Raw genomic sequence first — 25,838 nt, 5'->3', positions numbered from 1 at the left:
CCTCATCTGAGAAATGGGGGCATAATGCCTCCCCAAGTGGATGCAATCATGTTGGTAAAACTGTTTCTTAGAAATGCTTCTCAAATGTTCAGGCATCTCACCTGAGTCACCAGGGGAGCTACTCAAGTGAATATTGGGACCCAGTAGGTCTGGGGGTGGGTGGGCTGAGTTCTGCATTTCCAGCTAACCCCCAGGGGATGCCTGTGTGGACCGCACTTTGAACGGGTAACAGGTAAGACTAGTGCTCTGCAAGTACTTGAGATTGTTAACCTCTTCAGCCACTGGGGATGTGACAGAGTCCAAGGATTGACTAATCAGTTGTCCCAGCGGGCCCTCAGCTGGAGGGTTTCTTGGGACACGGGACTCTCAGTGTTAGAACCAGGGACGTTAGGGGCAAACTTGAACAAGCCGGTCACACCAGATTAATGGAAGCGAAAGGGTTGCTTGGGTCTGAACTGCTTGTGAACTGGAAATAACAACAGGAGTTCCTGTTGGGGCTCAGTGGGTTATGAACCTGACTAGCATCCATGAAGATGTGGGTTCGATCCCTGACTTTGTTCATTAGGTTAAGGATCTAGCATTGCCACAAGCTATGGCATGGTGAGCAGATGTGGCTCAGATCTGGCATTGTTTTGCTATGGCGTAGGCTGGCAGCTGTGGCTCCTATTCAACCCCTAGGCTGGGAACTTCCATGTGCTGCAGGTGAAGCCCTAAAAAGACAAAAAAAAAAAAAAAAAAAAAAAAAAAACAGATGAGCATATTTGCTAAAGAGAGGAAAACATCCCCACCTTAGATCCATTTAGTCCTCCTACCCCATGTTTCGCAGCGGCTCAGAGACGTTGGGTGACTTGGCTCACGACACACAGCACCTCGGGGTTGGGGCTGGGACGGCAGCTCCCACCTTCTGTCGTACTCGGAGCAGCCCAGGGCTTCCTCATCAGTCTGCCTGGCTTTTTCCAACACATTCTCCTTTATTTGGCAAACACACCATGTTTATTTATAAATTGGCTTGTTTGGAGCCTAAAATTTGGCATTGCTGATTTTGGCTGTGAGGAGTTCAAATTTTTCCTCTCTTTGTTTTGGTTTGCTTAACCATGAGTGAAAAATGCAAAGTAATAAAAACACAAGGAGGCTGCCAAAGTGGTTCGAATCGCAATGCCTCCAGAAATGTGGCAGCATCCACTAAGCAGATTTATTTTGTATCTCTAGATAGTAGATTGGAAACCCATGAGGTTACTTCCAGGGACTTACAAACACCAAGTAAATAAATACTGGAGTCTTTTTCCAGGCTCTTTCTCTCTCTCTCTCTTTTTTTTTTTTTGTATTTTTGCCATTTCGTGGGCCACTCCAGCAGCATATGGAGATTCCCAGGCTAGGGGTCCAATCGGAGCTGTAGCTGCTGGCCTACGCCAGAGCCACAGCAACACGAGATCCGAGCCGCGTCTGCAACCTACACCACAGTTCACGGCAACGCCAGATCCTTAACCCACTGAGCAAGGCCAGGGATCGAACTTGAAACCTCATGGTTCCTAGTCGGATTCGTTAACCACTGTGCCACGAGGGGAATTCCTCAGGTGGCTTTTTGGTGGGGAGCATGTGGGAGAGTGGGAGACGGTGTGAGAGAGAGGCTGCATTTACTCTGTGACTCTACCTGGTGTAGGGAGTCTGGGTGTGAGCCCTCACCAGGGCTCTGTGCAAATCTGTTATCTGTTCCAGTAACTTGAGAGGAGAGTCTTAGCTCTTCCCATGAGAGCAGTGATAATCTCAAGTATGCTGGCAGCTTTTGCCACTGTCTTATCAAGTGTCTTTTTTTGTTGTTTGTTTGTTTTGGTCTCCCTGTGGCATATGGAGTTCCCGGGCCAGGGACTGAATCTGAACCACAGGTAGGCAATACCGAATCCTTAACTACCTGTGCCAGGCTGGGGATCAAACCTCAGTCTCACTGCTCTCAAGACACCGCCAATCCCACTGTGCCATAGTGGGAACTCTGCCACTGTCTTAATATAACAAACCAAGCTACAGGCTGAGCACAGCTACAAGGTTTTTCAATGTTTTCAGCAGTAACACACAAGTGTGGGGGCCAGTGTGCACACATACACACACACACACACATACACACACACAGAGGGATGCACTGCACAGGGGAGCCATGGCAAAATGCACACACTTTTTTAAAAGCCACGCCCATGGCACGTGGAAGTTTCTGGGCCAGGGAACGAACCTGAGCCCCAGCAGCCACCTGAGTCACTACAGTGACAACCCCGGATATTTAACCCGCTGTGCCACCGGGTTTACTCCAACACACACCAATTTTAAAAATTGTTTCTTTTCTTTTAAGGCTACATCACGTGGAAGTTCCTGGGCATGGGTTTGAATCAGAGATTGTAGTTGCCGGCCTATGCCACAGCCACAGCAATTGCTGGATCCGTGTTGCATCTGCGACCTTCGCCGCAGCTCGTGGCAATGCCAGATCCTTAACCCACTGATGGAGGCCAGGGATCGAACCTGCATCCTCATGGATACCAGTCGGGGTTGTTTCTGCTGAGCCACAACAGGAACTCCTGCATTATCTTTTTTTTTTTTTTCTCAAATTCTGATATGTCTCAAAATCATAGCTCTTCCTTGTCTGGTTTATGAAGCATGATATGATATGACAGCCGAGGTCCAGCGTGTTTCCTACAATGACGGTTCCCAGTGACCTTGTCAAGGATAAATCACGGAGCATCTGGAAAACCATCAGTCAAGGGTTTGGCTGTGTCTGGTTACTTGCAGACTCCCTACCCCCACCTCAAGAGGCCTTGTACTTGAAAGTCTTTGGCAGCCTCCAGGTGACACGCATAAAAGGACATGACTATGTAGGATGTGAGTTAATATTTATTTGCTGCTGCTTTTTTTTTTTTTTTTTTTACTTTGAATGAGGGTAAACTATAGGTTTTCATTTGAAATGCTCTTCAGAAGCGACCCCAACCATCCCTTCGAACCAGGGGCAGCATTCCCTCCAGGTTAAGTTTGAAAGCCTAAACTCTCTGCCTCCAAGAACTTCCGGCAGAGCAGCTCTCCAGGCCAAGGTCTTGCATCTAAAGTCCCTCCTTCCTGCACCAGCTTCCTCCATCCCAGTCATTCTGGAGGCTTTGCTTTTCAACAGAATCTAACTGAGGTTCCCTGCTGGGTATGTTTCAAGAAGCCCTCTCTATAAAAATCCAGCTCGGATGAGGACAGATATTCATCCCGCAGGCCCTGCCCTTGGAGGTATTTACTGGCACTGACAGAAGACCAGGCCAGTGAATACAGGGGACACTAAATATGCCACTAGGATGAAGAGCCCGCACGGTAGAGGTGGCCGCGCACAGCACGGCTCGCCAGGCCCAGGCTGGGCCACGGTTGGCTAAAGCCCGAGGCATGGGCTGCCCCCGGGTTTGATGCAGAAGTACTGGTTCTCGGCAGAAAGGGCAAGCTGAGGGAGCAAAGCCTAAAAATGTGATTTGTCTACAAGTTCGTTCCTCTCTTCCCATTTGGCTTTCTGCTGATGCCAGCATGCCAGTCAGCGACTTGCCGAAAGGGCTGGGAGCAGCCATACAGATGGAGAGACTTCCAGAGCACAGAAGCCGGGGCAAAATACAGCAAATCCATAGCCATGAGGACCAGCTCCTGAGTCTATGGACCCTGGAATGCGGCAGCCCCATGCTAGAGCTTGGTTCTCTCGTGTCACAGGCAGGGGTGCTAGGTGACCCGGGCAGGGCGTCTGGCCATCTGCAGGCGGGAGGGGACCTCTGGGGCAGCTGCAGAGGAGACCACTGAGAGACTCAGAGGGGGAGACCCCTGGCATTAAACAGGGGGAAGTTAGGTTACTGTTCCTTAAAAACTCAACGTGGCTGCTTTTCTGCCCTCTGCTTCGACATCCGGGATGTGACGGCCAGACGGGGGCTCTGGACGCATCTTCCCAGCCGGGCTGTGTTCAGAGGAGGCCAAGGAACGTTAGTTACTTCTCTGCTTTGCTTTGACTCCTGTTTTTCGAGGTCCCGGGTCTTCCTTCCTAGGCTTCCAAGGGAGAATGGAGCTCTCAGCACTGCTCCGCCTCCACAAAGCCCTCCTTCTCATGGCCCGAGGGCTCGACTTCTGTGTAGGTGGAGTGGTTGGGGTGGTTGCGAAACTTCATGGCAGGCCAGTGGTGCGGTCTCCGCTGTGGGGGCACAGATGCAGAGTCAGCGGGCACAATCCCACCCACGTGGAGGACCCTCCTGCTCCCTCCCCCTGAGGGGACGGCTCAGCACTTTTTTCAAGGGTGCTGGGGACAGTTCTGACTCTCTTCTTAGGGCGCTGGGGACCTAAGGCCCTCTCCCCAGAAGGCCCCCCGCTGGGACACCTCCCACTGGGAAACGTGCTGGGAGCCCAGGGAGTAGGGATAGGAGGTCATTTTATCCCTCATTGCGTGGACCGAAGGACAGAAGGTGACACGCTTAGCAACACACCGAGTAGAGCCCTGAGACTGTGGAAAGGGGGGAGGGGAGGAAGAGGTGGAATGATCTGGGAGGCTCTGGAAAAGCCAAGATAACTGCAGCATCCTCAAGGAAACTTCCCAGACAGCAACTCCCTCTCTCCTTTATTTTAAGGGCCACACTTGCAGCATATGGAAGTTTCCAGGCCAGGAGTTGAATTGGAGCCACAGTTGGGGCCCTCGCCACAGCCATGGCAACACCGGATTGCAGCTGTGTCTGTGAATTAAGCCACAACTCACAACAGCATCATTTCCTTAACCCCCTGAGAGAAGCAGGGATTGAACCCATGCCTCTGCAGCGATCAGAGCCACTGCAGTACAGTTCTTAACCCACTGTGCCACAGAGGGAACTCCCAGAGCAACTCTTATGATTGCTATGGCCTGTCAAATCTCATCTAAAAACCCACACAGGAATTCCCGTCATGGTGCAGTGGAAATGAATCCAACTAGGAACCATAAGGATGTGGGTTTGATCCCTGGCCTCGCTCAGTGGGTTAAGGGTCCGGTGTGGCTCAGATCTGATGTTTCTGTGGCTGTGGTGCAGGCTGGCATCTATAGCTCCGGTTTGACCCCCAGCTTGGGAACTTCCATGTGCTGCGAGTGCAGACCTAAAAAGCAAAAAATAAAATAAAAATAAAAACCAACAGAGCAGGGAAAGGGGCAGAGACCTCAGATCCACTATGACTTTCAACAAACACCAGGCCTGGAATTTGGGTATGAGAGACCATATAGCCTCAGGGATGGCTGCACAGACACTGATGGGGCATGTGTGGCACATCTGGCCTTCTTTCTTTCCTCTGGGGACCTTTATGATTTCACAAATGGGGGAGTAAAAGCAGAGGCTGATCAACAGGACACTGAGGGAGTTCCCGTCGTGGCTCAGTGGTTAACGAATCCGACTAGGAACAATGAGGTTGCAGGTTCGATCCCTGGCCTTGCTCAATGGGTTAAGGATCTGGTGTGGCTGTGAGCTGTGGTGTAGGTTGCAGATGTGGCTCGGATCCTAAGTTGCTGTGGCTCTGGCATAGGCTGGTGGCTACAGCTCCAATTGGACCCCTAGCCTGGGAACTCCATATGCCGCGGGAGCGGCCCTAGAAAAGACAAAAAAAAAAAAAAGCAACAGGACACCAAGGCCACAGGAGTTCTGAGGTGCCAGCCCTGGGGCTGAGGGACTCAAAGGGCGCCTGCCAGTTCTAGATGTGTGGGGATGGAGTGGATGGAGCCCCTCAGGTGGAAACAGGAGCCTGGCATGGGGTGGGTGACGGGATGAGATGGGGAGAGGCAGGGACTGAACAGCTGGGGAAAGGCTGATGTGGTCGTGGATGGTGGAGCTGCAGCCCGACTGATCCTGCACCCACCTCGATGAAGAAGAGGGCAGCGTTGGAGGTGGGGTGGCCGTTGATGTAGATCCCAGCCAGGATGATGGCTGCCACAAGGAGGACGGCCAGCACGATGCCCACGATGGTGCCCAGGTGCACGGGGGGGCCCTTGGTCTCAGGGGACAGGTTGTTCTGAAGGCCTAGGGAGAGACCAGTAGGTCAGGGAGCAGGGAAGCTGAGGCGCTGGAGTCCTGGGTTCTGACAAAGTCCCCGAGACGAAAGCTCACAGAACCCTCAAGTCTACTTAACCAAATACTCGGAAAGGTGGGGCGGGACTGGGAGGACCCATGATGCGGATGACTTAATGCTGTTCTTAGCATGGCTCAGAATCACTTAAGAGTTGCCCAAACGTCTAATAAGGATCGTACGATTTCTCTCCAGGACCCATCCCACATAAGTACTTTTAAGGACTGTGCAGAGAGCGTACGATGGTTAAGAGAACTGGGAGTTCCTGCTGCACTGCAAAGGGATCAGTGGCATCTTGGGAGCACCAGGATGCAGGTTCCATCCCCGGCAGAGTGGGTCCGGGATCTGGTGTTGCCGCAGCTGCAGCTTGGGTTACAGCTGCGGCTTGGATCGGATCCCTGGTCTGGAAACTCCACAGGGTGGCCAAAAAGAAAACAAAAAGAGTTGGGAATCTGGAGTCTGGCTGCCTGGGTTCAAATCCAGGCTCTGCTACGTACTAGCTGTGTGACCTTGGGCACATGATTGAACTTCTCTGTGTCCCAGATATCATTTCTATAGAATAAGAACTACCTGATAGCATTATTGTGAGGGTTAAAAAGAGGATTCATGTCAACTGCTGAGAACCCCGTGGTTCCTTGGTCAACTTCAGTCAGTGTTAGCTATTATAACCAAAGGACCACATTTTCACCTGTCACTGCCCACCCCCAGATTATAGCCTCATGGAGGGCAAGGACAGTATCTTATTCATCTCTGTGTCCTCATCTCTTCGAAAAAAAATCACAGCTGCTTGCAGTTCCCATCATGGCGTAGTGGTTAAAGAATCCAACTAGGGACCATGAGGTTGCAGGTTCGATCCTTGGCCTTGCTCAGCGGGTTAAAGATCCGGCGTTGCCGTGAGCTGTGGTGTAAGTTGCAGACTCGGCTCAGATCCAGAGTTGCTGTGGCTCTGGCATAGGCCGGCGTCTACACCTCCGATTAGACCCCTAGCCTGGGAACCTCCATGGGCCATGGGAAGTGGCCCTAGGAAAGGCAAAAAGACAAAAAAAAAATCGCAGACACATCAAAGGAATTCAATACAAATGAACTAGGTCCTCTGAGGGCTAATAAGCCAGCAGACATACTCTGAGTGTCCCCAAAACTTGAAATACATTCCGAGGAGAAGATTGGATATTTTCCACAGACTATCAGGCTTCCAGCTCATCCAGTCCAGCCCCTTTTTTGCACAGCTGAAGTAATGGAAATGCAGAGAGGTGAAGTGACTTGTCCAGCCACTAAGAAACCTGTTCCCTGATGTTACCTGGGATGGCTTTTTGCGTTCTCTCTCTACCCTAAAAGGATGTGGAGATAATGACACGGAGAAGACAGAGGCGCATGTAAGCCACAGAAACACTGAACCCTTTTTACAGCACTGGTGGCTGGAAGGGGCGTCAACAGGACATGAGCATTTTTTGTTTTTCTTTTTTGGCTGCCCTGAGGCATATGGAGTTCCTGGGCAAGGGATCAGATCTGAGCCACAGTTGAGACCTATGCCATAGCCGCAGCCACCTGCTGGGCTGGGGATCAAACCTGGTTCCTGGTGCTGTAAAGACACTGGCTTATGCCAGAGCCACAGCAACGCAGGATCCGAGCCGTGTCTGCAACCTACACCACAGCTCACGGCAACGCTGGATCATTAACCCACTGAGCAAGGCCAGGGATTGAACCCGCAACCTCATGGTTTCTAGTCAGATTCATTAACCACTGAGCCATGATGGGAACTCCTGGCTGGGGATTTTTAATAAGATCTTGCATGCGTCCAAAATCATTGTGTTCCCCGTCCCCTTTTCTCTTCCAGCAGAAAAAAACCTAGGAGAGAAACTACCCTGGGGCACTCCCGTGCATGGTTCATGCCTCCATCTGCCAACAGTTGGGGAGTTGCAATGACAGGCCCCACGCTGGCCTCTCCTGCCCTAGCAGTCAGCCCGCAGCCTTCAGTGACCCGAATGACCTGGTCAGGGCTTGGGCTGATGAACACACGGTGTGGAGTAAGGGGCGTGTGGCCCAGCGCCCCTGCCTCCCCTCAGCCCGACAGTCACATACGCACACTCACACCTGCTGCCCACAGAGAAGCAATGGCTCCGTGTCAGTGGGGGCCCCGTCAAACCGCACTGTGTTAATAGCCCTTCCTATCCTTCTGGAGCCCAAACGACAATCTCCCAGCCCAGAGTTGGAAGACTTTTCTTTCTTTCTTTTCTTTTTTTTGCTTTTTAGGGCTGCGCCCACAGCATATGGAGAGGTTCCCAGGCTAGGGGTCTAATTGGAGCTGCAGCTGCTGGCTTACACCACAGCTACAGCAACGCCAGATCCTAGCCTCAACTGCGACTTTTACCACAGCTCACAGCAGCACTGGATCCTGAATCCACTGAATGAAGCCAGGGATTGAACCCGAAACCTCATGGTTCCTAGTTGGATTCGTTTCCGCTGAGCCACATTGGGAAATCCCCCTCTTTTTTTTCTGTTTGCTTTTTAGGGCTGCACCTGCAGCATATGGACGTTCCTAGGTTTGGGGTCCAATGGGAGCTGCAGCTGCTGGCCATAGCCACAGCCACAGCCATGCCAGATCTAAGCTGTGTTTGCAACCTACACCACAGTTCATGGCAATGCTGGATCCTTAACCCACTGAATGGGGTGAGGGATCGAACCCACGGTCCTCATGGATATTAGTCGGGTTCATTACAACAGGAACTCCCAGAAGGCTTTTCCATCTCCCTCTTGTGGTGGTTGTGCAGCAAGGGCTTAAGCTGGCTTTGGCCAAAGGGGAGGGGAGGTGGAGTCACCTCAGGTTCCCAGAGAGGAGAATAACTCCCCCACCCCGCTGGCAGTCGTGGGGCCAGGGACCTATAAAAACTGTGGTGGACACTTTTTGTGTAGTCTCTGCCAACCCAGGTAGGGAATCAAAGGCAACCCGAGTGAGAGCAGCTGCTCTCCACCCCTCACTGACTGGGAGGCCCCTGGGGACCAAGGTCACGGCCAGGGTCCACACAGCCATGCCTCTGTGCCCGCCCTAGCTCAGCCCACCTCTCCTCCTCGCTCCTTTCAGGGCGGTGGATATTCAAGAACAGAGAGGCCAGGAGAACTCCTGGAGTTTCCCATCTGAGATGAACAATGTCTACATGGAGATTTGTCCCTTTGGTCTCGGGTGGGAGGGGTGGCGGGGGGTGGCGGGAGGTGTCTGGGCCCAGAAGCAGGAGGTCCAGGAAGCTCAGGCTGCTGCTGTTTCCCCCTCCTCCATCGGAGTAAAAGCAGAGGCCAGGTGACCGCCGCACCCTCTTCCAGGGTGGGTCCCAGAGGCTGCTGAAGAGGGGCGGGCAGTTCTGTACTCACCCTCTCCTCCTGCATAGGGATTCAACTTGGTGTCATCTTCAAAGGCAAAGGAGAGAAGGGGCAGCATTAGTGGAATCATGATGGCGTTTGTCACTTCAGAGACTCAGGGACGTTCAGTCCAACCCTTTATTTATTTATTTTTTCTTTTACGGCCACACCTGCGGCATATGGAGGGTCCCAGGCTACAGGCTGCATCAGTGCTGCAGCTGCTGGCCTACGCCACAGCCACAGCAGCTCGGGATCCAAGCCATGTCTGTGACCTACACCACAGCTCACGGCAACACCAGGTCCTTAACCCACTGATCGAAGCCAGGGACGGAACCCACATTCTCACGGATACTAGTCTGGTTAGGTACCACAGGGCCACAGTGGGAACTCCCTCAACTCTTCTTTTTGAAGGCTAGGAAACCAAAGCGCAGAGAGGGGAGGTGACTGGCTCAAAGTCACACAGCAGTGTAAAGGTAGAAGGCCACGGACAAGCCAGCTTTTCTTAGTCTTCGCTCATTCAACAAATATTTATTGCGTGTTTACTATAAGTTGAGCACTGGGAGTAGGTGCTGGGAATAGAGGTGATCTCTGCCCCCAGGAAGGTCACAGATGGGAGGGAGGGGCAGGGGGACAATGAAAATCCAGCCTAATGAAGCTCTGACTGGGGGGTCTCACCCCGACAAAGGGACTCAAGAAGGAGGAATGAAATATGGGGCTGGGAAAAAGGGTTCCATACAGAGGAGGCAGCAGGTGGCAAAGACCTTCGCCAGTTGAGAAATAAAAAAAAGTGGTTCAGTGCAGCTGGAGGTAGGAGAGGATGCGAGTGGGGGTGGTGAGAGAGGCTGGCGGTGTGGGGACAGCTGCCTGGAAAGCCAAATTGAGGGCCTTTCCTGGTCTCCTAAGGGGCAGCGGGAAGCAGAGGAAGGACTGGGGGAGGGGTGGGTGTGTCACAAGAGAGAATCAGCTTGGAGACACCGCCCTCCCCGGGGTACAACGTGGGGAGCAGATTTCTAGGCCAACACAGGCTCTCTCCACCTCAAGGCAAGTATCCTGCAGCTTCCTAAATAAGTGCCGATGGTTGGTCCTTCCTGTGGTTCTTCCCTGCAGATTCTTTTTTTTTTTTTGTCTTTTTGTCTTTTTAGAGCCGCTCCTGCGGCATATGGAGGTTCCCAGGCTAGGGGTCTTAATCAGAGCTGCGGCTGCCAGCCTACGCCACAGCCCCCGCAATGCCAGATCCAAGCCGATCTGCGACCTACACCAGGGCAATGGCGGATCCTTGGCCCGCTGAGCGAGGCCAGCGATCGAACCCTCAACCCCATGGTTCCTAGTCAGATTCGTTTCCACTGTGCCATGATGGGAACTCCCTCCCCACAGATTCTTATGGGGAAAGGAAGGCAAGCGGTCCACGTCAGAAGAATGCTGTAGAGGACTAGAGATGATTGCTGCCAGCTTCGAAATGTTAAACAAATGGAACCATCCACAATTTAGGGTCTGTTACAAGCTCTCCGTTCGTCTTTCCCCTCCCGAACCTCCTCCGCCTCTTCATTTTAAAGGCTTTTATTGGCTCCCCTTTGTTCATGGATATTCAAGTCCCTTTGCAGTTCATACCAATCATCTTTCGTCCTGTCTCTTGCCACAATGCAACGCCATGATAGTGGCTGTAACAAGCTACCCCAGGCTCTCCAGACCTTGGCCTTGGGGACATCTCAGATCGCTGCTGCTTTTTTTTTTTTTTTTTTTTTTTTTTTAAGGGCCGCACCTGCGGCATATGGAGATTCCCAGAGCTGCAGCTGCTGGCTGACACCACAGCCACAGCAACTTGGGATCTGAGCCACATCTGCAACCTACGCCACAGCTCACAGCAATGCCAGATCCTTGACCCACTGAGTGAGGCCAGGGATCGAACTTGCACCCTCATGGATTCTACTCAGGTTCGTTTCTGCTGAGCCACAATGGGAACTCCTCTTTCAGATCTCGAGCTGCTACACATACTGTTCCTCCTGCAGGGGTCGCCCTTCCTCCCCGTTACTCTTCGTCGTTGAAAAGTCCCATCTCTGAAATGCCCTCTGCAGGGCCAGGGGTAGGGTGACACAAGTGAAACAGGGTGTGTCGTTTTGAAAATATTTGATATTTTATTCACCATAGAATTTGGGGCATTAATTTTGATTTTTATAACTATTTGCATTAAAGTATTATTTATCTTAATTATTGCCTTTTTTACGCCTCCTTAAATTTTATACTGGCCTTAACCCTAGCCCCAGTCTCAGCCCTGTCACTTGCCAGAGGACAGATGGGTGTGTCCTCCTCGGCCCCATTGCATTTGGTATCTGTTTCTACAGCATCTTAGATCCCACTGTTTCCATAAACTGTGAGCCTCTCAACACCCAACCTATTTACACTCCCAGCACCTGGACGTGGCATCCTGCTCTGCAATACATTTACAATAAATCTTCAAATATAAAAAAAGAAATCACAGGGAGTTCCCGTTGTGGCTCAGTGGTGAACGAATCTGACTAGCATCCATGAGGACGCATGTTCGATCCCTGGCCTCGCCCCGTGGGTTAGGGATCCAGCGTTGCCATGAGCTGTGGTGTAGGTTGCAGACACGGCTTGGAACCTATATTGCTGTGGCTGTAGTGTAGGCCGGCAGCTGTAGCTCTGATTCAACCCCTAGCCTGGGAACCTCCATACACCGAAGGTTCGGCCCTAAAAAGCGGAAAAAAAAAAAAATCACATTAGATAATGGAAGAAGAAACCATAAGAAAAAATGTTAAATGGTTCCCCATAGAGGAAAAGGGGACTAGAGTGGAGGGGAGAAAACTAGAGACCAAACTTCTTCAACTCTACCTGCTCTTGTAGATTTGACTCTGGAACCACAGTGATTATCATTTAACTATTACATGATTATTAAAAGTTGAATTTTAGGAGTTCCCGGGTGGCCTAGAGGTTACAGATTCAGCATTGTCACTACTGTGGCTCAGGTTTGATCTCTGGTCTAGGAACCTCCATGTGCTGTGGGCGACCAAAAAATTGTTTTAATTTTAAAAGCACCTCTAGGGAGTTCCCATCATGGCCAGAGGAAACAAATCCAGCTAGTATCTATGAGGATGCGGGTTTGATCCCTGGCCTCACTCAGTGGATCCGGGATCTGGCGGTGCCATGAGCTGTGGTGTAGGTTGCAGACATGGCTTGGATCCCGAATTGCTATGGCTGTGGTGTCGGCCAGCAGCTACAGCTCCGATTCAACCCCTAGCCTGGGAACATCTATATACCTCAGGTGCGGCCCTAAAAAGACAAAAAAAAAAAAAAGATGCATGGAGATGTTATATAAAATACCTGGCATTATGCTGGGACGTTTCCGCCTCCACACAGCGAATTCCTCCCCCAGCCCAGGCGTGGGCATGGAGTCCATTCACTCTAAACCTGACTCTGCCTCTTAGGAGCAAGTGACCCCAGGCTCTCGAGCCTCAGGGGTGAAAGGATGGAGCAATCCCATTCTCTGAGACAATCAGGGCCCGAGATGCTCCCGAACGATGCCCCCACCCCCCGCAACACCCCCACCCCTGCTTCTCAATCCTCCCCACCCCTGCTTCTCAATCCTCCCCACCCTTACCTTCCGTGGTGAGGCTGTCGACAAAGAGGGTGGAGGAAGTGGTGGTGAGGTCTCTGTCAAAGGGGCTGAAGGAGCTGTCGGGGGAGGATGAGGCGTCCTCGTCCTGGAAGTCCTCACACGTCCTGCCCTCTGCCTGCAAGAGAGACCCAGTGCTGCCCTGGACAGAAGCCTCACCAGCAGCCCGGCCACACACAGGACAGTGGGGGCACTTTGATCCCTCAGCGGCCAGGAGATTGAAAATTCCAGTGCATGGTCCAAGGGTGGTAATCTAACCAAAGCAGGGCTCTGAGTGCATTTAAGGGCTCCACTTTATCCTGCAAGTGTCTTATCTTACAGGGCAATTTATCTGTCAGCTGCTTGGAAGCCTTCCTGAAGGAAGGAGCTGAGATACCGATCTTAAATACATAAAGCAAATCTGTACGTTCACCAACAGACCAGCATCAGAAGGGGGCTGCTAGGCAAGGTTTTTCTTTCCCTTTTGTTTTTTTTTTTTTTAAGGCCAGAAACATTCACCCAGCCTTACCGATAAAACAGATGGTGGTGAGTGCACAGCAGTAACTCTGGGGGTTTACAGTTAAACACTGGGCCCGGATGCAGGACACATCCCTAAGCCTCTCAGAGCTTCAGTTTCCACTCTGATCAGTGGAAGCACTGGCTCCCAGCGCCTGGGGCTGAGTTAGGATTAAGTCTGAGCAAGCGCTGGGCAGCATGCCGTGAAGGGCTGGGCGCACGTCAAGTGCTTGCACTGCAGGAAGGGATGGAGAGAGGAAGGGAGGAGAAGGAACGCATGGATAGGATCCAGAGTTGCCGTGAGCTGTGGTGCAGGTTGCAGATGTGGCTCGGATCTGGCCTTGCTGTAGCTGTGGTGTAGGCCGGCAGCTGTAACTCCATTTCGACCCCTACCCTGGGAACCTCCATATGCTATGGGTGCAGCCCTAAAAAAAAAAAAAAAAAAAACACACAAAGAATGCATGGTTGAATTGGTTTTGTCTGTGTCAGGATCAGGTGTGAGAATAGGACACTCCCCATCCAAGTCAAAGTGTTGAGCAGTCTGGAAAATTCCAGCAGTGAGAAGGAACCTCTAGGGATTCTAAAGGGAAGGTGCTGGGAACAACCTTCCTCGCGCTCAGCACAACTGCCTTCCTCAAATGCAGGAGGGCTGGCGCCGGGGCCCTTACTTCCTGAACATCAGCAGGTGCACAGCCTCCCAGGAGATCCTGCTGAGGCCAGGGCCACACCCAGTGTGCCTTCTGCAAGGACCAAAAGAGCCCTGGAGAGCTGCCACTCAAAGCCAAGTCACCAGGAGATGTGCTTGTCTCAGGGACCCATGGAGCCCTGGAAAACCTCCCATCTTGGTCTCAATGGCTCAGCACAGACAGGGAGACAAGCCCCAGTTCATCGAGAGCCAAAGGTACCTTAAGAAGAGCTACCAGGTGAGGGGCAGGCTAGCAGCCTTGCCCTTCCCCACATCTGGCTCACTTAAGCCTCTCACCTCCTGGGCACAGCCGTAGGCCAGCCACTCCTGGCGGTAGCGGTCAAAGCCACTGGAGCATCTGCAGGGGGAACCAAAAAGTCTGATGAGATTGACAGAGAGGGCCTCCCCTTCACCTCCCCCTGCTCAGTAACAGCTCTTCAATGATAGTGAGGAGGGGGTCGAACCTCCCCAAGACCACTGGGCAGGTGCCCTGGCACCAGGTGGCTGTGGGATGGAGAGTCAGACCCTCCCAGCCCGCTCTACTCCTTCCCCAAGAGGAGGGGAAGCCACATCTGCCCAGATGGATTGCCTGACCTCTAAGAACCTTTAAGGCCTCTCTGACTCCAGGAGGCCATGAACTTGCTGAGAATCCAGGGGATTTGCAAACATGTTCTCATCTGGGGAAAGTCCTGCGCCTTCACTAAGCACCGCCGCCCCCACCCCACCCCACCCCGTGGAGGCGCTAAACTTGGCAAAGAGAAACAGAGTTGAAGGCAGATGTCAGCCAATCTGGCCAACACCCCTTGTGTGATCATAAAAGGACAGAAGCAAGGGTCCTGCCAGAGACGGTGAGAGAATAAACACTGGCCAACAAGAGTCCCGGGAGAGGATGTGGCACAGTTCAGCTGAGCTGCAAGACGTCAAGCGCTTCCCTAGGGAAGGGGGGGCGGGGAGGATCAATCAGAAAATGTTCTCTAAGGCATCGCACTCAAAGCTCCGTGCTCCAGGCTGGTGCTGGGAGAATCCATCAAGCCCTGTTCACGCACAGGGACAGCTGCAGGGGAGGATAGGATCATGAGCCACCAGTGCCAAGAAAAGACTGGTAGGGGGTTAACTGCACCACCGGCCCGTCTGTCCGAGACCTGGCGAGGCTGAAGCTTCCAGGCACCATCAGCCTTTCCTCCTGAAGATACCTCTGAGCACCTCCTCCTGCAGCGGGGCCAGGAGAACGCAGCCATCCATATCCCCTCTCAGTCCTCTGTGCCCCCTACTTTGAGGGATGGAAAATTAAAAGAACACTGCAGGGGGCAGGGTGGGGACGGACTAATCTTTCTTTTAGGCCAAACTAACCGGTTCCTTCAAGGCTTCAAGGACTGAGCCCTTAGGGTTCCTGTTGTGGCTCAGCGGTAATGAACCCAACGAGTATCCATGAAAACTAGGACAGGCTAGACGAGGCGTGTTCAATCCCTGGCTTCACTCAGTGGGTTAAGGATCCGGTGTTGCCATGAGCTGTGGCGTAGGTCACAGTCATGGCTTGTATCCCGTGTTGCTGTGGCTGTGGTGTAGGCTGGCAGCTGCAGCTCCAATTCGACCCCTAGCCTGGGGACTTCCATATGCTGTGGGTACGGCCCTAAAAAGCAAAAAGCAAAAACCAAAAACCGAGTCTTTAACATCAGTCTAAGAGCATTCCATTCCAAGCCGTATGCCAACCAACCAGATGCCAAGGAGAAGGACATGAGAAATGGTCGTTATTTGAGTGCCTCCTGAATGCAGGTGCTGCCCCAGTCCTATGCTGCTCCTGCACTATCTCACGGGACCCTCACAACACCCTAAGACAAGGCTTATGAACTTCACAGTCAAGGTCACCCATAGACTCCAGAGCGGGCCACTGGAGGGCAATGCGGAATGAAAGGAAGATACATGCATGGCAAGTAGAAGAGTCTGAATCAGATCCGGCCACAGTGCAGGGAGGGGAAGCTCGGCGAGGCTGCTGAGGGCAGAGCAGCCGGAATGGAAGCCGAGAACCCGAGTGGTGGTTGCAAGCAGCTGTTGGTGGAAGAGACCGTGGCGGCCCACCCGTTTGCACCAGCCTGACCTCTAATTTTTTGTTTTGCTTTTTAGGGCCACACCCACAGCATATGGAGGTTCCCAGGCTAGGGGTTGAACCAGAGCTACAGCTGCCGGCCTACGCCAGAGCCACAGCAACACGGGATCCGAGCCACGTCTGTGACCTACACCACAGCCCACGGCAACGCCAGATCCTTAACCCACGGAGCGAGGCCAGGGATCGAATCCACAGCCTCGTGGTTCCGAGTCGGATTCGTTTCCGCTGCGCCATGGTGGGAACTCCCTGAGCTCTGACTTTTTAGGAACCTGGAGTCAGCTCTCAGTTGGAGCTGCGACTCCAGAGATCTGTCAAGAAGGGGCCTGTCCTGGGGTAAAAGCCCAGACCCACTGACATCCAGGATCCCTGTTGGCGTTTCTTTGTCCTGTAGCTGACATGACCCCAAAGGCACAGTGTCCACATTCAAGGCCCTGCCCTCCCCCCGACCAACCCTCATGAAACTCGTGGTTTTCTGGGTTTGGGCGTATGCATTAAACGGGGATGTATCAAGCCAGGGTTTTGATTTCATCTGACGCATTTTACAGTTCTCATGGCTCAGCCGCTGTTGGTCGCTGAGTCATGCGGTGGCACCCAGCCCCCGCATCCCAGGGCTCATCTGAGGTCATCTGGATTATCTCTCCACGCTCAGACGGCGGCTCTCCAACTTGAAAGTGGACAAGATGGACCACACCGCCAAGCTCCACGCCGGGAAGAAGCATCCTGAGGCCTCCCCTCATACTCTCTCTGCAGCTCTGTGCCTTTCGTGTGAAGGGCACCTTGCAGAAATGCTCTTTGGTATTTGAGGAGTTCAAACGACAGGCATGTTCCTCACCCGCATCCCCTGGAATCACATAACCCCAGCCCATTTTACAGGGAAGACAAACTGAGGCCCCAAGAGAGTGAGGGAAGAGCACAGCTGGTGGAAAGAACACCTGGGAGGCCTGAGGAGGGGTCCCTCTCTCCTCCCGGCCCGGAGCTGGGTCTTGTGTGCTAGGCAGGCCGCCTGTAAAGGCAAGAGCTTCTATTTCTGCACCAGGATATTGGAAAGGAGCAAAGGAAACACTGACAGATGCAGACAGCTGCATAGAACTCAGAACGTCTGTAATTTGCAATTTTCAAAATTGCTTTAAAGGCTCTTAGAGTTCATAGGTCTTTCCACTCTCATGGGAGCCCTTGTCCCCCAAGAACCCCCCTCCCCATGTATTTATCTTGGACAGGAGAACAGGGCTCAGATTCTGAGTCTAATCTATGAGGAAATGATTTCAGAACAAGGAGGGGAAGATGAGTTGGATTTACGAACTTCATCCCTGAACCTGAATCTCATCCAGAATTTTCCCCGCGTCCCAACCCAAGCAAACACAGCTTTGTAGCCTTGCAGCTTGCCCCAACTTTCCACTGACGCCTGTGATTTCCACACCCCGGGTTCTCAGGAAACCGTGTTGCAGCCTGATGAAGAAAGATCTTGAGGTGGGGTTTGGGGGTTCGGGGTTTCTGGGGCTCTTGCCCCATGGCAATGGGTCTTTGGCTCATCCCCTGTCTCTGAGCTGGTGGAGCTCATGCTTGTCTACGGTGAGGCACCTTGTGAAAATGCAGGCTCCTGGGCTTCTCTCCCAGAGACTCTGATTCCTGAGGGTGACCCCAGGAATCTGCATGTTTAGCATGAGCCCCAGCTGATTCTGGGGTGCTCACGGCAGTGGACCACTCTTTGAGAAGGCCTCCTGAGGATGAAGAGGGAGCTGCGGTAGCAGCGATCTCTGAATGGTCTTCTCGAAGGCTAGCATCACTGCAGAGTGACACATAGTCACCTTGATGGCTCACAAGCCTCAGGAAGAAACTCACTTCTGCGATATTATTGTCCTAAGCGTCAGAGTGGCAGTGGCCCCAGATATACTCATGTTGGCAACGAGGCCCGAGGCAGGGAGTAGGGCTGGGCCTTTGCCTTCTCCTGCCCCGAGCCCCCATCCCCTGCACAGTCTGCCTACGGGAACCAGAGGTCACCCTGGTACAAACCTCTGGAGGACATGGCACCAGCTGCAGTTGAAGGTCAGGTCTGAGGACATGCAGGCGTCACAGCTCTGATGCTGCAGGCAGGCTGCAAGAGAGAAGAAGGCAGCGGCCCCTCAGCCCCAGTCCCTGTGCAGGGCTCCAAAAGGTGGAACTTTCTTGAATGCTGGGTCCTTGAGAACTCTGGAGGTTCTATTATCAGGGACCCCAGAGATGGTTAATGCCACCCTCACTTGAGTCCAGCCCTGATTCTCCAACCCTCCCTCCCTCCCTCCCCTTGCCCCCCCTTCTTTCTTTCTTTCCTTCCTTCTTTTCTTTTGTCTTTTTGTTCTGTTTTATTTTTGTCTTTTTGTCTTTTTAGGGCTGCACCCGTGGCATATGGAGGTTCTCAGGCTGGGAGTCCAATTGGAGTTGTAGCAACTGGCCTACGCCGCAGCCACAGCAACACCAGATCCAAGCCCTGTCTGCGACCTACACCACAGCTCACGGCAACACTGGATCCTTAGCCCACTGAGCGAGGCCAGGGATCGAACCTGCAACCTCATGGTTCCTAGTTGGATTCGTTTCCACTGCGCCAAGACAGGAAATCCCCACTTTTCTTTTGTTACCAGGAGGTCAGACCCTGAGCTGGTGCTGGCAATTTGGCAGTGTAATCCAGTACCTGCCTCCTTGGGCCTGACAGTCATATGAGAAGTCAGACACTAAACAGATCATCAAAAACTACAAAAGAGTCCCCTGGTGGCCTAGCGGTTAAGGATCTAGTATTGTCACTGCTATGACTCAGGTTTGATCCCTGATCCAGGAACTTCAGCAAGCTGCAAGCACAACCAAAAAAAAAAAAAAAGGAAAGAAAGAAAGGAAGAAAGAAAGAAAAATAAAAAAACCCTACATAATTAACATTGTGATGAGGTATATGAAGGAAAATTACAGGGTGCCATAAGCATTGACAAAGGAATCTCACCTAGTCTGGGAAATTATACTTCTGGCCTGTTGCCAAGAAGTACAGGGTTGAAAAGGATTTTTTTATTTCTTTCTCTCTCTCTCTTTTTTTTTTTTCTGGTCTTTTTAGGGCCGCACCCTAAGGCATATGGAAGCTCCCAGGCTAGGGGTCCAATCAGAGCTATAGCTGCCTGGCCTACACCACAGCCACAGCAACGCTGGATCCTTAACCCACTGAGGGAGGCCAGGGATCAAACCCTCATCCTCATGGATACTAGTCAGGTTCGTTACTGCTGAGCCACATCAGGAACTCCTGAAAAGGATTTTTAAAATTGGGATATATTTGATGTATAACATCGCGTAAGTTTAAGGTGTATAACGTACTGATTTGACGCATTTCTGTGGCCGTCTGATCACCTCTGTAGCGTTAGCTAACACCTCCATCATTTCACATCGGAAGCATCCCTTCTCGTGTTGGGAACAATTAAGATCAAGTCCCTCAGCGAGTTTGACGTTTATGTTGTTTATAATCACCCCAAAAGATCTTTTAAGATGTCCTGGTTTGACCCCGTCAAGTACAAGCCAGGAGCACGCACTCCCCACCCCCGAGGACAGGCGCGTGGCAGGACTGCCGGCCAAGGGGGCTCCTGGCCTCTCCAGCGCCTCTCCCTTCCTCCCCAGGGAAGTCTGAGCGCTGAGTCTGGGAGGCTCAACCAGGCGTATGGAGTTCATGCCTTTCTTCTCCCTCTCCTTCAGGAAGGGAGCTATTCCCAGGGGTGTGCGCACCTCTCTGCTCATCCAGGCTTAACTCTGCCCTGGAAAGCCACCCGACCGCTTGGTGCCTCGGGACCTCATGTGTAAAAGGGGGATCAGGATGCTGTCTGCGTGGCAGGCCTGCTGTGAGGAGGAGGCACCTAGAGGGCATTTACCATGGTGCTGGCCACACGGGGAGCTGGAAAATGGTACATGGCATCAACTACGGTCCATCAGCCCCCTTGATATACCTATCAGGTGCTCATTCATTCTTCCTGTTCTTTTAATTTTCTTTCTTTCTTTTTTTTTTTTTTTTTTTTTAGCTTTTCAGGGCTATACCTGCAACATATGGAAACCCCCAGGCTAGGGGTTGAATGGGAGCTGCAGCTGCCGACCTACACCACAACCACAGCAATGCTGAATCTGAGCCGTGTCTGCGACCGACGCCAGATGCTTAATCCACTGAGCGGAGGCAGGGATCCAACCTGCATCCTTGTGGACACTAGTCGGGTTCGTAACCTGCTGAGCCACAACGGGAACTCCTCATTCATTCTTTCAACAAATACTTATCGAGCGTCTGCCACGAGCCTGGCACTGGAGACGCAGCGTGAACAGGAAAAGACAGAAGCACTGTCTGCATAGAACCTGCAGTCAAGGGCAAGAGATGGCCGACAAGTACGTAGATAAATGGACCCTAGGGTTCCCAGGGGTGAGAAGGGCTGTGAGTAGAGCAGAACAGGGAGGTGGAATGATGGTGCGGATGTGTTTTATTCAGGGAGCTCGGGGAAGGCCCTTGGGGACGGAGAAGGGAGGAACCCAGCTGGGGAGCTCTCCTGGGGGAGCAGTCCAAGCAGAGGGGCCCCTGTGCACAGAGGCTGGAAGGACCACGTCCCAGGGCTGCTCCCAACAGCAGCCGGGACGCTAACGGGCTGGGCAGAGTGGAGAGGTGGAAGGTGGCAGGATGAGGCGGTATGGCAGCAGGGGGCCTAGCCCGGGCAGGGCAGCATCAGAGAACAGGGAAACTAGTGGGAGCGCCTGCTGCAAGATGCATGGACTCCTGGCAGAGGGGCAGGGGAGCTGGAGGGGTGGGGGCTGGATTTGAAGAGTTGGTCACTTGCCCTTACACACTACCCACTCGAGTGAATCAAAATGACCTTGGAGTGGCAAGCAGCTGTCACAAAGCCCATTCATTTTATCCTAAGAACAGACAGGTGTTCCTGTTGTGGCTCAGCAGAAACAAACCCAACCAGCATCCATGAGGATTCTGGTTGGACCCCTGGCCTCGCTCAGTGGGTTAAGGATCTTGTGTTGCCGTGAGCTGTGGCTGGTTGCAGACATGGCTCGGATCTGGCGTGGCTGTGGCTGTGGCATAGGCCAGTGGCTAAAGCCCCGATTAGACCCTTAGCCTGGAAGCCTCCATATGCCACACCTGCAGCTCTAAAAAAACCAAAAAAAAAAGAAGAAGAAGAAGACAGATGCTGACCCAGAATAACTGTGCAATATAAGGGCTTGTCTGATGAGCCGCCGAGCAGAACATGTTGGTGGCAGCAGAAAGTGGGCACTAGCTACAGAAAACGACCCCTCATTCAATAAACATCACAGGCATTTCTTTACTGTGAGTGTTCTTGGGACGCTAGCCCAGTCCCTTAAGTAGGGGATCCGTTTGCCTTCTGTGGATCCCCAACGAGATGGCAGCTGGAACCAGCCCTCAGTGCGTGGGAGAAAAGCTGCTGTGGGCACAGCATGGCCACCTTCAGTCGCCTTGTGGGAGGGACTGGCTGTAAATGTTGTGTCCCTTTGTCTGCCAGGGCTGCGTCGGCCCTGGAGGGGTGGAGGGAAAGCCACTGGCAGGAAGTCAGCAGGGACTGGCCCGTGGAGAACAAAGGCACACCAGAGGGTCTAGAACAGCGCCCTCTGTGGTGAGACGGTAACTAAAGCTTATGGAATCAAGGCATAGGTGTTTTTGTTTTGTTTTTGTTTTTTTGTCTTTTTAGGGCCGCACATTCCCAGGCTAGGGGTTGAATCGGAGCTATAGCTGCTGGCCTACACCACAGCCACAGCGACACCAGCTCTGAGCCGTGTCTGCGACCTACACCACAGCCCACGGCAACACAAGATCTCTAACCCACAGATCAAGGGCAGGGATCCATCCTGCCTTCTCATGGGTACTAGTTGTGTTAGTTACCGCTGAGCCACAGCGGGAACTCTGCATGGGTGCGTGTTATTCCCATTTTACAGAGCAGAAAACTGAGGCTTGGAGAGGGTCACAGAACTAAGAGTGGCAGGTCTGGGTTTGAACCAAGGTCTGTCTCAGCTGAGACCCTGAGCTCTTAGCCCTGAGGTCCCGCTCTGGATTCCCCCTCCTCAGCTCCCACCTTCACCCCAGGCCACGTTTTCATGAGCCTCTTCTAGAAGAGGGACCAGTTGGGCAGTGTGATGGCTTGCAGACAGCCTGTCCACACTCGTGCAAGAATTTTGGCCAAGTCCTCCCTTACTTGAAGGTAAGGGAGAAAGCCTGGGGTAGGGAGATGCAGAGGTTTCTGAGGACGAAGCTAACCTGCCTCCCAGGGGCTCAAATCACAGCCTTGGTGGCACTGCCCCTCCCCCACATGGGAGCCTATGGCCTGGCCATTCCCGGCGACGCTGGGGGGCCCTGAAATGGCTCCAGTCAGACTGAGAAAAAACCCTGGTATTCATAAAATCCACTGACCTTTATTTCTCAGCTGCATTTCGGACGCCCTGCGTGCTATTATTAAATGCTCACAGAATTCACTGAAAGGGTGGGAAGTGGCTTAAACGTACAGACAGCGTCCCAGAAACGCATTCCCAGGATGTTTTCGTTCTTCCGCCCGGGCTGTTAGTCCTGCCCTCGGATGTCCTTGCTCCTAAATGCAGTTTGTTCATCCCTGGGACCAGAGGTTTGCGCTCGCTTGTCCTCAAGGGCGGGCAACTAGGGTGGGGGTGGGGCTGTGACAGCAGGTGTCCTAGCCCTGTGCCAAGGTCTCTGAGAAGGCCCTCTCTTCCAGGGGAGGACATGCTGGGACGTGGCCTGGCTTTCGAGAAGACCCTTCCAACTCCTCTTCTTTCTTCCTCTCCTGCTCCCAGAACCTCCAAGGAAGAGGAAGAGGGGGAAAGAGAGGCAAGAACCTCCCCAGAAGGCAGGGAGAAGGCCCTGGCTTCAGAGGGAGGCTGGGAGGTACCATGAAACAGGAGAGGAAATTCAAATTCTCTTTAAAATACAAGAAAGGGGAATTCCTGTCATGGCTCAGCAGTAACGAATCCGACTAGTATCCATGAGGATGTGGGTTCATTTCCTGGCCTTGCTCCGTGGGTTAAGGATCTGGCATTGCTGTGGCTGTGGTGTAGGCTGGCAGCTGGTAGCTCTGATTTGACGCCTAGCCTGGGAACTTCCATATACTGCAGGTGTGGCCCTAAAAAACAAACAAACAAAAAAACAAACAAAAAAAATACAATGGATGGAGTTCCCTGGTGGCCTAGCAATTAAAGACTCAGCATTGTCACTGCTGCTCAGGTTTGACCCCTGACCTGGGAACTTCTGCATGTCATGGGCTTGGCCAAAAAAATGTGTAAAATAAAAAATAAAAACAAAAACAAGGAGTTCCCATTGTGACTCATTGGATTAAGGACCCGACATTATCTCCATGAGGGCGCAGGTTCAATCCCTGGCCTTGCTCAGTGGGTTAAGGATCTTGTGTTGCCATGAACTGTGGTGTAGGTCGCAGACGCGGCTCAGATCTGATGTTGCTGTGGCTGTGGTGTAGGCCTCAGCTGCAGCTCCAATTCAACCCCTGGCCTGAGAACTTCCATATGCTGCAGGTGCAGCCGTAAAAAGGAAAAAAATTTAAAAGATTAAAAACAAGAATGGGAGTGAATGGGAGTGCCGTCCATTCCTCACTCTCCCCAACTGTCCTGACCACATCGTAAAGAGCATCCAACCCCGATCTTGGGGGGGATATGGGAGGTTGTGCAGCAGCTGGGGCCTTGGCCACGGTGTGGCTTCAGCTGCAGGTGAGTGGGGTGCAGAAGACAGGACCACCAGGCCCCTGTTTCTCGGAGGGCTGCTGACTAACTCCCTTTACTGCTTTCTGCCCGTGGACTCCAGCATCATCCCTCCTCTGAGAAAAATACAGTGAAAAACTTATGGATCAATTCAATTCCTGGATTATCTTTTCTGGGCGCTCAGTCTAAGTTCTCAGAGGTGCCTCCTTCCTGAGTTTCAATTTCATGTTAATAACAATAGCTGTCACAGATCAAGCACAAGCTATGGCCTCAGCCCGGGATGTGCCAGTTAGTGTCAGAGCTGCCATTTCCATCCGCAGCTCTATTGACTGCGGGTTCTAACCCTCGCCACAGCCCTGGGAGGGAGGTGGTGTTAGGCCCGCGTTACAAAAGACAAACGGAGGCCCAGAGAAGTTCGGTGGCTGTACCCAGACAGGGGTCACTGGTGGGCCTGGGATGGACCTCGGTCTGAGACTCCAAAGCTCTCTCTGGGATGGCGCGATGCCTCCCCCCATCAGTGGGAATGACCCCTGCTTACTCGGCAAAGGGGTGAACTCCACGGCAGACATGCTGGTGATCTTGCTGGGGTCCAGCTCCACACGGTGATATTCGAAGATGGTCCTTCGCCGAGATTCTGAAACAGAGACAGAGCCGGCCATCAGGAGCATCTCCTGGCCAGAGGGCCTTGGGGCCCCGGTGGGCCAGAGATTGCAGTAAGTGGAACCAGGAGTTAGCATGCAGCCACCGAGGGCAGGAAGGAAACCCATCACCCTGGGATAATGATGTCGAACCTGTGGGAGACAGGACAGAGAGAAGAGTTTTGTGTCACGGGCAGGTTAATAACCTAGAGGTCCGACTGTTCCCGGGGTCAGGACACAGGAGAATTCCCCACTTGCCCATGCCTCTGTGCCTTCACAGTGACTGTTCCTTTGACGCATGATGCTCTTCCACCCTTTCTCTCCTGATCTAGCTCATCCTTCCAGATCCAGCTCAGGGCCACTTCACCTGAGCAGCTCCCTTTGACCAGCTCCCCCCCTCACCTCCCCCCCCCCCCGTGCTCCCCCTCCCACCAGCTTTCCCCAGGCTCTCCGCCCACACACTGGCTTGTGTGATCATTAGGGTCAGTTTGGAGGGTGGGGACTACTTATCTGTGGTCATCGGGTCTGAACCTCCCCCACAATGAGCACTCTGCCAGCGTCTGCAGGGGGAAAGGCTGACCTTGGAGAACCTATGCCCTCCTAGATGGAGGTGAGAGCAAGGTTCAGGGCCTGGAGCCAGGCTTCTGAGCTGTCTCAGTCCCTGCAGAATCTTCCCACAGGACCTGAGTCGACAGACCTGAGTTCTTTCACTTTTTTTTTTTTGTCTTTTTGCCATTTCTTGGGCCACTCCCGTGGCATATGGAGGGTCCCAGGCTAGGGGTCGAATCGGAGCTGTAGCTGCCAGCCTACGCCACAGCCACAGCAACTTGGGATCTGAGCTACATCTGCGACCTACACCACAGCTCACGGCAACACCGGACCCTTAACCCACTGAGCAAGGCTAGGATCGAACCCACAACCTCATGGTTCTTAGTTGGATTCCTTAACCACTGAGCCACAACAGGAACTCCAAGAGAGCTGAGTTCTGAGTCAAGTTCTGTTCCCAACAAGCTGGATAATCTCAAGACCTCAGTTTCTTGTCTGTGAAGGGGTAAGACAGAAACACCTGCCACAGGAGTTCCCGTCGTGGCTCAATGGAGATGAATCTGACTAGTGTTCACGAGGACACAGGTTCGATCCCTGGCCTCACCCAGTGGGTTA

At 52.7% G+C, this 25,838-nt stretch overlaps 1 protein-coding gene across 1 annotated transcript in view; it reads right to left on the bottom strand.

Annotated features, from left to right (window-relative positions):
* Positions 1-2,554: 2,554 nt before the first annotated feature.
* Positions 2,555-25,838, bottom strand: part of PLXDC1 (plexin domain containing 1) — a 69,755-nt gene continuing 46,471 nt past the window's right edge. Inside the window, exons 8-14 of the mRNA XM_047758151.1 lie at positions 24,578-24,673; positions 18,334-18,415; positions 14,517-14,577; positions 13,025-13,157; positions 9,424-9,459; positions 5,854-6,014; positions 2,555-4,180 (exon numbers count right to left, since the gene is read on the bottom strand). Of these exons, the coding sequence (XP_047614107.1) occupies positions 4,061-4,180; positions 5,854-6,014; positions 9,424-9,459; positions 13,025-13,157; positions 14,517-14,577; positions 18,334-18,415; positions 24,578-24,673 (689 nt within the window). The 3' untranslated portion in view covers positions 2,555-4,060. The remainder of the gene's footprint in view (positions 4,181-5,853; positions 6,015-9,423; positions 9,460-13,024; positions 13,158-14,516; positions 14,578-18,333; positions 18,416-24,577; positions 24,674-25,838) is intronic.

This window comes from Phacochoerus africanus, chromosome 14, assembly GCF_016906955.1.
Source record: "Phacochoerus africanus isolate WHEZ1 chromosome 14, ROS_Pafr_v1, whole genome shotgun sequence".
In the NCBI taxonomy this organism is placed as follows: Eukaryota; Metazoa; Chordata; class Mammalia; order Artiodactyla; family Suidae; genus Phacochoerus; species Phacochoerus africanus.
This window is presented reverse-complemented; position numbering and strand designations above follow the sequence as displayed.